The sequence below is a fragment of the Lathyrus oleraceus genome, chromosome 5 (genome assembly GCF_024323335.1).
Source record: "Lathyrus oleraceus cultivar Zhongwan6 chromosome 5, CAAS_Psat_ZW6_1.0, whole genome shotgun sequence".
Classification (NCBI taxonomy): domain Eukaryota; kingdom Viridiplantae; phylum Streptophyta; class Magnoliopsida; order Fabales; family Fabaceae; genus Lathyrus; species Lathyrus oleraceus.
This window is the reverse complement of record NC_066583.1, coordinates 60,960,235-60,974,157: the sequence shown is the minus strand read 5'-3', so window position 1 is coordinate 60,974,157 and position 13,923 is coordinate 60,960,235. Positions and strand designations below refer to the sequence as shown.

The 13,923-nt window shown below is 32.6% G+C and overlaps 1 protein-coding gene and 1 pseudogene across 1 annotated transcript; one reads left to right on the top strand and one right to left on the bottom strand.

The window, feature by feature from the left end:
* Window positions 1-1,139: 1,139 nt before the first annotated feature.
* Window positions 1,140-1,569, top strand: LOC127084589 (uncharacterized; annotated as a pseudogene).
* Window positions 1,347-4,054, bottom strand: LOC127084588 (probable glycosyltransferase At5g03795). Its single transcript, XM_051025071.1, has 5 exons — window positions 3,756-4,054; window positions 2,776-3,625; window positions 2,563-2,693; window positions 2,175-2,488; window positions 1,347-1,763 (listed from the first exon to the last, which is right to left on the bottom strand). The coding sequence occupies exons 2-5, from the start codon at window positions 3,502-3,504 to the stop codon at window positions 1,711-1,713; spliced, it is 1,227 nt and encodes a 408-aa protein (XP_050881028.1). The 5' UTR covers window positions 3,505-3,625; window positions 3,756-4,054; the 3' UTR covers window positions 1,347-1,710.
* Between the last annotated feature and the right edge of the window lie 9,869 nt (window positions 4,055-13,923).

Below are 13,923 nucleotides of genomic sequence, written 5' to 3'. Positions count from 1 at the left end.
ATAGGCTATGTTTTCATGTATATTGCGGCTACCATTTCCTGTTGTACAAAGAAATAATATGTAACAACTATGTTATTCTATGAAGTAGGGTAAATAGCTTGCTCATTTGCTTCATGACAAGCAATTTGGTTGGATACATTGCTAAAAGAGTTATAATGTGAAGTGCATAAGCCATCAAAGATTATGATTGATAGCAAGTCAACAACAAATTTTGATCAAGAATCCAACTTTGCATTGGAGAAACAAGCATATAGAGATTAGGTTTCATTTCATAAGAAAGCAATGGGTGAAATTTTGCATGGGAGAAACAAAGATATAGAGACTAGGTGTCATTTCATAAGAGAGCAATGGGTGAATCAAATGCTTGAAGTTTCATATTGTTAAACAAAATTATCGCGAGCTTATGAATTTACAATGACAATAAAAATAAATATATTTGTACTTTTAAGTGAACTAGGATTCGTGTATATTTAGGTTTATGGATTAGTAGGGTGTGTTTGAGTGTTAATCCACAAACCATTAATATCCTAAGTTATTTAATAAGTGTGATTACTAGTTTTAACAACTAACTCAATAAGTGTGATTACTAGTTTTAACAACTAACTAACTTAGTGAGTTAGTTAATTGAGGGGTTACTCGACCTACAAACTTTATATATAGCTATTGTATAATTTTTAGTTTACTAGATTTCATTAAGTCATTTCATCTTCTATATTATATAATTTTTGCTTGCATCACAAGAAACAACAGTTTGCTAACAATGTGTAGTTATTTTTCTCATTTTATATTCTAATTTGTATGTTATTTATATTAATTGTTTATTAAGTTGTTTATTGTGATATATTAATTTTTGAAATATACAATGTATAGATCACTTATATTTGTAGATGAGAATTTTATCTCTAATCTGGACAAAAGAGTGATTGGCGTTAATGAATTGAAAAATCAAAATCAAAATAATACTTATTTTAAACTAGTTCGAAAATCATTTAAAAAATCACATTATAAATCAATATCTAGGCACTAAAATTTCTCAAATTTCAAAAGAAAAATTACATTTTCTACATAAAAATTGTAAAAGAATTTCCAAAATTGTTTTATCTAGTTCTTGCAGTGAAGACTCTATTATACCAAATGGAATGAAGTATCATATGAAATATATCATACTTTACAGGACTTCTATGCCAAAGAAAATGCTGTTGCACTTTCTTCACTCTCATTTGCATTTGAAGATACCTCTTTTTTGGAATGGAAACAAGAATACTCTTCAAATTTGGAATGTCCTTTTCCAAAACAAAAACAGCAAATGATTCCCAATTCAGAACCTCAAAAAAAGGCGGCACGAAATTGTCTGATATAATAACCGGAACACATTCGTAGACGATAGCCTCGACAACTCTTGGACTGTTGACTTCATATCCCTTTGGACAAATACAATACCTGCTACTTTTCATGTACTGGATGTAGTTCCGGTTTCCTTTTGACTTTGGCATCATACCGAAGATTTTCATATCGGGATCTTTGTTTTCCCAGTGCTGTAGAAGAATTGGACGGACGAAACCGTGCATACCGCCTGCGAAAAAGGCAAGAGTTTTCCTCCTTGAAAGTGGTTTTCCGCCGAGGTCTCTAGTCGGATTCTGAGCATTGCGGACGTAGGTTTCGGGAAGTGATACATCTTTACCTAACATGAAACCTTCTTTGACATCGGCGTTACATAGAGATCTTATGCACTTCGCCATCCGCTGCTTTGTTTCTGAAGGTGCCTGCATAATGTCGTCCAAAGAGTTAATAGAATAAACTGGCGATTCGCTCAAAGCTTACAAATGTAAGTTTTTGTTGACATACTACATAAATGGTAGCATTGGATGTGAACTAAGAAACCGTTATAGCTAGTGGCGAATCACTCAGATTACTCGGATTTAACCGCTATTTTACTAAACACTTCAGTTAACTTATCAGCTATCGCTTTCAGTCATCAGCTATAAACTATCATTTATCAGTCATCAGCTATAAGCTATCAGTTATTAGTCATGAGCTATAAACTACCAACTAGCTTATCTGTTATCATCTATTTTTACCAAATAGAACCTTAGCAAATTGACACAGAAAAGACTAATTCATTGAATTGATAAAACATACCCAATCATGACAGGCAACAAGAAAATGATCAGCACCTTCTGTTCTATTCCAGAACCGATGCTTTCCAGCGATCATGTCTACATAGTTATTCAGATACTGCATTAGATTCCTGTGACTATGCGAATTCTGATCGTACAATGTTTCCTCGAGCATTCGAGAACTGAAAGGTAAGTAAAACAGGTGCGCCTTCTTTGCGTCTTTAGTAACAAATGCTTTATTAGCTTCCATCAACCTCATGAACCATCCCTCGGAAGCATAAATTCCCAAAAGATATGGTGAATGCATTATCGGCTTAGACCCTTCTCTGTATACATACACTTTGAGAGTCTTTTCCATCAATTCATAGCTCCTGATAGTTAGACGGTTACGGAATAATAAGAAGGTGAAAAGAGTTAACTAACTTCAAGGATTATGAGACGATACCTCTTAAACATGGAAACATTGCGAAAAAGAGGAGCATAAAGGTTTCCAAGATCAGTTACAACAGGTGCATTTTCAATCTCAAATCTAGCTTGTAGTAGCTCTTGATCAACAGCTGAAGACCACCTTGGCCTCTAAACACAAGTTAACAACATAAGCAAAGAACACAAGAATAAGCAATATAAAAAAATAAACCAAATTCATTAACTTGTATACCATGGATCGATACGAAGCATAGTTTTGAAGCAATAACTTGTTCATATCCGAGATTGATGTCGTCTCTGGAACTTTAATAACAGAACCACTCATCTCCTTAGGCAAAATTGTGATAGAAGACTGGTTGCTGCTAATTACATCGACATCATCATCTTGTAATGGCTTGAACCTCTCATCATTGATAGAATCCGCAATTTCAGAATCATTTGATAGCGTTTTTGTTGGAGGACTTGCAGGAGTAGGAGTCAAATTTGTTGGCGCAATTGCAGGACTAGGAGAAGGAGAATGAAAACTAGCATATGAATTGTTTAACTCTCTCGTCAAATTCACACCTATAATTCCAGGTCTAGACATAGTATCATTTTCCTCATACAACCTAGTTTCATTAACTTTTTCAAAAGGATGTTGTGAATATGTTTGATTCAAAAGGGTAACATTGTTAAACATTTCCGACGCAGCAGGTTGATGAATTATAGTAGTATTTGATAATGTTGATGTTTTTTCAGTATCGAATTTAGAGGGTACTAGAATGTTACTACCATAAGGAAGCTCAAAATATTGGAATACTAAAATGAGTGCAAAGGTAATGATCATAATAAGGCACAACAGTTTCTTTCTTTCAAGAAAAAATAAGGAGAAAACTTGTTGACCCATTTTAGTAGAATTACTCGACGAAACCGGCACTACAAAACAGTATTTGAAGGCCCCGATACTATTAGTGCAACACATGTACCAACCGAAATCGAAAAAATCTTTAACCGACCGTGACGGTTATCTTAAAACTTGAGTCAAGAATCATGAGTTGACTTGAGTGCCAATTTGTACTACCAACCAGATATATGAACTCTGCCTATTATAACACAATAATAAACCAGATCCAGTTAGAACTAAGAAATAGACAAATTGTTTAAGACATGCATCAAAAGTTCATAATATTTTTGAAAGTGGAAGAAAAATGGTAGAGGTGAGTCAAGAAATACCTGGTACTAACAAAATCGACATAGGAGAATCAAAGCAGGACAGAACAGAAACGTTGTAGTAGTTGTTGTTGTTGTTCGGAACTTAGGGTGATTCCGTCACCACCCGATTTCACGGTTTTCCTTTCTCTCTCTAGAAGGACAGTGAAATGTTATTATTATTAATTTGTTTAGAGAAAAAAAAAAGGGAATGATGGAGTAATAATAATAAGTTTAGAAGCTATGATTGAGCTATTCTTTCAAAAAGCTGAAAAAATAATGAATTAGTTATGAGATTTATAAATCATAATTGTTCTCTTTCTCAGTAAGTAAAAGTAATGGTGGTAATTTAAGTAGATAAAATGTTGGTGGTGAATTTTGATGAGATTGGAGATTGTGTGAAAATGAAGATGTCATTGCCGTGCCGTGTGTGAGTTTGTTTTGTGCGGTTTTTGAATTTGATTAGTAGCGGTGGGGACCACATTGTCTCCAGCTTAAAAAGAACTTTAGTGAAGTCTCAACCATTAGTTTTTCTCAAGGACATAAATAAAAATTTGATTAAAAATAATTGAATGGTTATGATTTTAGGTGAACTCTCTCTAGTAAATCATATTATTTATAAAGTTACTTATTTTTATTAGTATCAACTATTTAATTATAGGCTTTGCGCTTAGCCTTACCTTATTATACTCTCTTTTGGTAGTCATATTTGGACTTTGTTAGTACTCCCTCCGTTTCTTTATAAGTGTCACTTTCTTGAAAAAAATTTGTTTCTTTTTAATTGTCACTTGCAAAGTTCAAGGTAGTATTAATTGTTATTTTGTCAAAATTACCCCTATATAATGATTGCAGAGAGAGAAAAAGTAAAGTAAATGTAATAAATAATTAAGGGTATTATAGGTAAAAGAGGAATTATTATTTGAAAAGTAACAATAATGATTAGCTTCCTTGATATGTGTAAAAAGTAAAAAAGTGACACTTAAAAAGGAACGGAGGGAATATCTCATTATTATATCAAAATAATTATTTTTTACGATATTAAAATAGAGGAGTTGCTTTTTATTAAAAAATTGTTTGAATCGTGATATGTTTGATTAGATTTTTAGTATTTTTTTTAAATGAAATGAAATTAAATTAATTCATTTGATTGATTAGTTTCCAATAATTTTTTTAAAATATTATATTTATTTGTATATTATTTAATATTATATTTTTTGATATATTTTATGTTATTTTAAATATATATATATATATATATATATATATATATATATATATATATATATATATATATATTTCATGTTCTACTTTTCAAACAAATTAAAAGTTGTTTGTAATCCATACGAAGTATTGATATAATTTTCATACGTTATTTGCTCAATATCAAATACAAAAGTTGACACTTAGCATGAGAAGATTTGGAAGAGATTTGAAAGCTTAACAAATAAAACACAACAAAAAAAATAAAAGGTTTCAGTACAAATAAATTAATATGTTTCACACCTCAAACACACATCAAAACTATTTCGTAACAATATTAGAAGGAAATTCATTGAAGAAGAAACATAAAAGATTAAAAAAAAAATGAAAACTAACGAGAGAACTAGAATACAAATAAGGAAACTATAAGAATGACGATTGCGAGAGAAACTTTGATGTCGAGCAGCAACGGTAGCAGTTTGGTGAGAGCAGATTTTTATACTTATGGTTTATACTTTTTTATGTTTTGAGTTTGGTTTTTGCTACATATTTTGTTCAAAGAAAAGAAGGGTAAATAACATGGAAAAGTGTTGGACCCATATAAAATCTGAGCTTGATAATGAGTTAAATAAAAGATTAAGTATGTATTTATAGTCATTGGTTCGGTTCATTAGTTTGGCGATTCCTAAAAACTAAAACTGAGAACTGAATCAAACCATCTCGATTTTAATTGGTTTGGTTCGGTTTTTGAACCAAAAAAAAAAATCGATTTTTTTATTTAGTTTGATTTAGATTGTCGGTTAATCGATTTTGTCTGACCCTCTTACACCTTTAATGAACCATGTAACATTTTTTTTTATTTCTCTATTTTTATTATTAATTTTCATTTTATTTAACCACTAGATTAAAAGCGACTTAAAATTCTTGTTTGTTACAAATCATTAAAGAAAAGTACGGTATAAAACAATCGAGGACTAAAGCGTTTCTTTATGACTCAAACTCTAACTCTTTATCCTCGTGATTTTTTGGAATTTTGATATTTACCCTAAAAAAGTTTTTTTTTAATTTCTTTCTTTCTCTCTTTAGATAATAATAATTTTGGAAGCTGCAACTATTTTTGTTGTATGTATTTGAATGAATGAGTTAGATTTTGTTACCTATACGTTGTGGATCTGCGTTCTGACTGTGAAATCTTGAGATTTCAATTTTAAATTTCTAAATGATTTTATATTTGTCATACCCTAATTTTTACTCCTAAGATCCCATCTCATTTTCATAATTGGCATAATATTAAACATCTCATATGTGTGTCTTTTATGCATTATCAACCTTATAAAAATACAAAAATATGTTTTGTCTTGTTTGATTCTTTCACAAGGTAGGTGTGCTGGTTTAAGGAGCTCAAGTGATTGACTGGTTAAGATTATGAGCATTCCTTAGTAATTCAAGCTTCTAATTCATTCACAATAGCCAAGTGATTACCATTCATCATAATCAAGTTCAAGATTGCATCCATTCAAGATCAACAAGTTCCAAATTCATCTGATGCCTAAATTAGGGTTTTGATCAAGATTGCTCTGATGTTGACTTTTTGACCAAGACATTATCTAATGGCTTGAAATATGATTCAAGGTCCTCAAGTGCTTCATTATGATCCATTCATGTGCTTTAATTGGCTAAAGAAGTTTGATTCATTGATCATTGAAGATTTGGAATTCATCTGGTGAAAAGTCAACTGCTCAAGACCGAAGTTTGACTTTTGAGATTTTTTGGTCAACCATGGGTTGCTCAAGTCAAGAATCATGAAAATATGATTGATAAGTGCATTTGATCAAGAAAATCAAGAAAAAGTGAAAGAATGTCAAATTTAGGGTTTTCAAAATTTCTCTAAGTTATGAAATTGCATGTTCATGAAGCCCATTTTACAAGTTTGTAACTTCTTCCTCAAACCATAATTTTTCATGCTCAAAGGAAGTACTTGTAGATGATGTTCCATACTTCAACTTTGAAGAAATAATAAACCAAATGTCTCATAAGGATTAGAAGATATGAAGTGATGAAGATGAGATCTCAAAGTTGTAAAATTGTTCAACACTTGGAAAAATTTCCAATGTTTAGCAGTTAAGATTATCAAAGTTGATCGCTAATTATCTCCATGATCCAGGATGAATCTCTTCAAATATCAAACATGAAAGTTATAGAGGATTGGAAAATCTTCCCAAAGAGCCCATTGCCATGAATTTATCACACTTGAGCTAGGATTTTCGAAGAAGGGAAAGTCACCATGTTAGGCCAAATTAAAAGTTCATCTTCATGTCAAGTTTCATGTTCAAACCAAAGTCAAACCTCAAGATATTGCTTTGCAGCCTATGATGCTTCCAAATCTCAGTATAATGAGTGTTTTACACAAAACATTGATGTATTACACAAGGGCTTGAACCATTATCCAAACAACATACCATTCATGGATCATTTTGCCATAAAGCTTCATTGCCATTTCCATAAAGATCACTTTTCTCAACCACTTTTTCTTTGAGTTTTGTAAATAGATCTTGCTTTGATCTTACTCTATCTAAACACCAAAAGTAAAATCACTTTTGTATTTTTCACCATTTTTTTAGATTTGATCCAAAGTCCATCAAACAATACCAATAATCATTGTACCAAATCTGAATTCATTCACTATAAAAGGAGGCCTCATTGCAATGCTCCAACACACACACAAAAAACGTCCATCATCAAGCAAGAAAGAACATTGAATCATTCTTGAACTCTTTCCACATTTTTACTCAAGGAATCTAGAGGGATCATTATTTCTCATCTAGAAGTTGCTTTTGAAGGTGCAACGGACACACTCTATTAGGTAAAAAATGCTCATTTTGAACTCCCTCATAAAAGCATCATTTTCACTCATTCTTGTTACCATTATGTTTGTTTTGAACATGAACTCCCTCATAAAAAGCTCATTTATTTATTTTTTTAATTTTTATTTTTTTATTAAAAAATCCCCAAAAAAACTTTATTATTTTTTCATTTAAGTATGTTTTGATTCAAATTTTCCCATGATTAATTTTTTCCCATTTTTTATCCATATATGTGTTGAACACCTTGATTATACTTGGACTTAGACTTGATGATAACTTATTTATTTGATTTGTGCTTGAAGTACATGTATGTTTATGGTTGATGACTTGCTTTGAAACCCTAATGTATAAACCTTAGAGGCATGAACCATAATGACTTAAACCCTTGTATGAGGTTGACTTTTGTCATAAAATGATACTTTGATGTGCTTTGAACTTTCTCCTAAACATTTATTTAGTCTTGATGCATGACTTAGTTGTTTAAAGTTTAACATGCTTGTATGCTCCTTATAGGTCCACTTTTAAAATGCCTCGACCATTGCTTTACATGTCTTGTGATTGATATCATGATATATCTTGTTTGGTGTTTTGACTTGATGAAATTTGCAAAATTATTCTTGAGGAATTTTTGTTCGTATGCTTGTATGATCCATGTGTTATGAACTATTCTCTATTCCATGCCTTTTGTTCTATTCTTTATTGATGGCCTTGATTGGTGTCTTAAGATGTTTAAGCTTGATACATGATAGTGATTTTGTTCATATGTTTGCTTAGTGCATATTGTTAATCCATGATATTTCTTGCATGATACTTATGTTTATGTTTCAATCTAATAGTTGACTTATTGTCATGTGCATATTCATTGTGTGTGTTTGTAGCTTCCTTTACCCAGCTTGTGCCCTTTAGCCCCTTCTAAACCCTAGTCCAATCTTAGTATTTTTCAAACTTAAACTTCTTTCATAAAAAAAACCTTGACTTTTAGATCATTGAATTTTCAAACTTTCTGTCTTCATAAATGCTTCAAAAAAAACTTTAAGCATATCAAACTCTTTCTAGAAGACTAAAAAACACAAATCTCATTCAAAACTTTTGTCACTTGACTTTTTCATTTTCAAACCCTTTATCAAAAGAGACTAGACATGAATCGTCTTTATAGTTGAGATATAAATCTCCTATCCCATAATAATGATTGAAATTGATGTTGGTTTTTTTTTCATATGAAGGAGTTAGTGGCATACTTGTAGATTTTATATCCAAGTTGGAGCTCTTCCTTCATAATGATGCAAAGATCCATCTCGTATTTGTGGTGGTTTAGATGAGTATTCTTCTTAAGATGACAACTTGTCTCTACTTCTAAAATCAACTAAGCAAACCCTTTTGTTATTTGTACCCCAAACTACGGGATTTTGATCTTTCATTGGTACTTAGGCACAAGACTTTATATCTTTTCAAATAAAAAAAACAATAAAACACACTTCTCTTCTCATCTCCTCAATCTTTAGAAAAACAACAATAATCAAACACAAATATCTCAAGAGGTTCCTATAGGATACTATAGATGATTAGGGTGTTAGTATCTTTCTTTTTCATAACAAACCCACGAACCTTCAATCTCTTTATTGCATTATTTTGCATTGCATATTTATGGGTTATTTGATCTTTTCCCCTTCCCTTTGATAAATTAAAGTTCGGTGGTGACATTTTGTTTTGCGAGTCAAGTTAACCTAATAGCTTGGTCTCTGATTCTCACTGCGACACTATTTAGTTTGTAAAATAGATATTTTTCTTTTCACTATACTTTGTTTGTGTTATTGTTTTGGTTTTTTCTCATGTGAAATCATATAGATTCTTTAACGTGTTAGATTGTCTGGAGCATGATTTTAACATATTGATGAAAAATTTTATTTCACTCATTGTTGAGTGAAAATGTATACCTATGTTAAATGTGTTTCAAAATTTTGAGATTAATTATTAGATGAAGTATCACTACAACAAACAAGACCTTAGACAGCGCTTTTTTTAGCCTTAGACAGCGCTTTAAAGCGCTGTCTAAACCTCCGCTGCTAAAGGTTTAGACAGCGCTTTTTTAAATCTTAAAAGCGCTGTCTAAGCCCCCCCCCCCTTAGACAGCGCTTTGGCCAAAAGCGCTTTATAAGACCCTCTTATTTTAAATTTTTTAGGTATACCTTAGACAACGCTTTTGAAAAGCGCTGTCTAAGCCCCACCCCCTTAGACAGCGCTTTGGCCAAAAGCGCTTTCTAAGACCCTCCTATTTTAATTTTTTTAGGTATACCTTAGACAGCGCTTTTCAAAAAGCGCTGTCTAAGCCCCCCCCTTAGACAGCGCTTTTGCCTAAAGCGCTTTCTAATCCCCCCTTAGACAGCGCTTTTTACAAAAGCGCTGTCTAAGGTATACGAAAATTGTTGAAGCTTTTGTTATAAACCACATTTTTTCCAGGTTTATAAACCAGAATTTCTACCTGTTTTCAACCAGATTTTGACAGACAATTATCACATTTTATATATGCCATTTTGGCCTTTTTTCTACCAATTTTTGGCTAACAAATATATATATATACCAATTCAAACCAATTTTGCCTTAAATGTATCAAAATATATACAAATTTATGTACACATTTACAAGTCATAACATATACTACAAATGTACACATTAATTACACAAATTTATGAACAAACATTGAGCTTTATCATGAATTGACACCACTCCTCTTTGATTTCGTCCACTTGATCCTTTGTATAAAATGCACACTTGAATTCATCAAAGTACTACATAATAATATAACATATTTTGAATTAATTCCAACTATTTAATTATATGAGATATGTGTAAATATAAAAATAACTCATAAGTTAGAAATACATACATCGGTGGGAATCTTTAATCGGCCCAAAGCAAGAGTATCTCGCATAAACCTCAACATGAAATACCCGCAATCTATTTGATTACGTTGTTGAGGACACTACATATGAAAAAAAAATATGGATTATAAATCCTAAGTTTTATCAAGTGTCATCACTAATATAATAAAAAATGTGGTAATTAAAAATATACCGCCACTTTAATCCATGTAATGGAGTTGGCGCCCCTCCTTGAGGTTTGGATATCTCGTTGGGCCCGAAAAGCTTGTATGACGCTAATAAAATAAAAATGAAGCAATTAGAACAATTCACATAAACTAAGAAAATTTTGAACATTCTCACTTACGTGTCAATTAGGACCTTCATATCCGGGTATGTTGTCCAATCATTTCCTAACGAGTCAAGATAATACACAATTTCTCGGATAGGATTGATTGCGAGCAACAACCAATGTCCACTGTAATGATTAGGCAAATGTTAGATGGTAACTTGGAAAATAATTATAATAGATGAATTTAGAATGAAATGCTAACCCGGTATTAAACGGTATAAAAAACAACTTCTCCGCATCTTTATTGTCCATGAGGATCCGAAGAACGTACTCCGTCACGGTATCCGGTCTACTTAAGATTAAACCTAAGTTGACGGTCGCGGGTGCTAAGAATCCGAATGACACGTCCAAACCATTGGGGCGCATCAATTTGTCATACAAAAACCTAATATAAAAACATCATTAACACCTCTTTTGAAACATAAAGTAAACCGGATTAACATAAAGTAAACATCATTAACATAAGTTGTTTAATTAATAAAACAAAGTAGACCGGATTTACCTAATATATGTATTGACAACGGTGACGCCGATTTCTTCATGACTAAAAACTTGCATGAAGTCTTCATTACCAATCATTTGGTCGTAATCAAAGCCGAAAATCCCTACCTCCATATGTACAGTCCGAACACCTCCGGTCGGTATATCGGTCATCTCTAGAAATGTCCTGAGGCACGACCTATACTTGGTGGTAGGTTTTTTCCTAGCTACGGTCTTCTTAGCACCAGAACTTTTTACCCGTGCGGAGGCGTTGCTAACCTCCTTTTTTTGTTGTGCGGAGGCATTGCTAACCTCATTTTCTTGAAGCTACATGTCATATAAATAGTTAGATCAAATTAAGAATGTAACAACTTCCATGAATATATGTCATATAATTGTATATTACCTCTTTTCTTGAAACCGTGGACTCGGTATGCCGTGGAATCGCATTATCTTTTGATTTGGATTTTGTGGGAGTCTATTTAACATAACCAAGGAAAATATGTAAGTAAAATTTTAAGCATAAATTTTAAACTTTGAATATACACATTAAAGTTAACATAAGTTTTAAGCATACCTCATATCCTACGCATATGAGGTTTGTCGGCCATGCAACAAACGAACCTACTGCTTCGTGCACCGTTGTTGCATCCGAATCATCGCTAGGATATGGTAATGCTGCATTCGGCTCAACTGCAATATCAACTGATACCTTCAAACATCCAGCAGGGAGCTCTCTAGTGTGGAGTAATACTCCGCTAACGTTATGCACTTTTCCCTTGCCAACCATCCGATAGTATGGTGACGACAAATACAGCTGACAATGGGAAATGCCCTAAAACCAATAATAACAAGAAATCGTTAATGTGTATATATGTCAAATACATAATTTAAGCAAATAGTTCAATTTAAGACAATTATATGTAATTACCTCTGGAATGTTCGGCTGAAAGGTACAGTTGATACTATCTTTGTCCGAAGCATCTCTGTATACTGTTGAGGCGCTAGCCTCTCTTTCTCTCCTCAATGCATCAAGCTCAGCTTGCATGGCTTCCAATCTTGCATGAAGCTCCCGATTACTAGGAGCCTTTCCTTTTTTAATACTCAGGGAGGTCGGAGTGACTCCAAATCCCTTACCCCTCACCCGACCAGAATACTCAGGGACATCTAATGCCCGACTAAGTATGCCCTTAGTATCATCGGGAGATAAAGACTGAGATAGCTCCTCCTGAAAAATCAGATGAATACCGTATACTTGTCAAATATTTGTGTATAAAAATGTTATTCAATTAATGAAAAAATGTTATACTTACACATTTCTGGTATACGTGTAAAACTTCTTCTTGAGGAACTCCAGATTTGCCCACACGGGCTTCCTTCCACAAAACATGTGCAGGAAGAGATGTTTCTGAACTTTCCTCCTTCTGCAGCTACACATTAAGTCATACAATTTGATCAGATAAAACTAATATATGATGAACAAATTTGTTATCGCAATTTATAAATACTTACCATGGATTGTTCTAAGCGTCCATATCCGACACGTCCTTTTCGGTACGGATATGCGGGACTTGATGCTCTTTCCCGATTTGTAGCACTTATTCTTTGAAAAACCGGGTCTTGTCTTTTGGATTTGAAAGCTTCCCATTCTTCAGCCGATATCAAACTTTCATATTTTTTAGGAAGCTCCGCATCCACAAAATTACCATCCGCATCCTTAAGGAACTTGGATGATAAAAATGTCCGAAACCCTCTTAGAAGCTTTCCGGCCAATTTCATACAAAAACCTCTTCTTTCTTCTTCGATGTTAAAACATCGCTAAGAAAAACATACAGATTGATAGTTAGTATCGGTAATTGAAAAAACATAATTGATACCGTATAATTAAGGGCCAAATGATTGTACCTTTATCTCACTCCAAATTTTTTCTTTGGACTCATTCAGCTCTTTGTTTCTCCAATCATCACATGTAATGGGAATTTCATTCCTTACTAGTGCACCGATAAAACTAGTTAAGGTATGCCCATTAGGTTCTATAAGCTGTCCCTGGTTGCTCCAATAGACATCTAGTATGATGCCTCGAGATCTTCCTTGGACCACCCTTCTCATTACTGTGATGCCTCTTCGAATTTCTTCTTCCGCGGATACTTTTTTACTAACTTCCTCATGTTGGTCATCAGCCATGTCTAACCTGTAATAAACCAAGGAAACCATCAAATATCAAATATAACTTATAATCAAAGCAATTGAAAACAAAAAAATAAAGAAATCATGCATTATCAGATATAACTTATAATCAAAGCAATTGAAAACAAAAATATAACGAAATCATGCATTATCAGATATAACTTATAATCAAGCAATTGAAAACAAAAAAATAAAGAAATCATGCATTATCAGATATAACTTATAATCAAAGCAATTGAAAACAAAAATAT

What these genes read in the sequence shown, in the direction of transcription:
- LOC127084588 (XM_051025071.1), bottom strand. Translation starts at nt 3,504, where the DNA reads ATGTGTTGCACTAATAGTATCGGGGCCTTCAAATACTGTTTTGTAGTG. An exon ending in ATGCTTCGTATCGATCCATG is followed by an intron (nt 2,694 to 2,775) that starts GTATACAAGTTA and finishes ACTTGTGTTTAG; the next exon opens with AGGCCAAGGTGGTCTTCAGC. An exon ending in AATGTTTCCATGTTTAAGAG is followed by an intron (nt 2,489 to 2,562) that starts GTATCGTCTCAT and finishes TCTAACTATCAG; the next exon opens with GAGCTATGAATTGATGGAAA.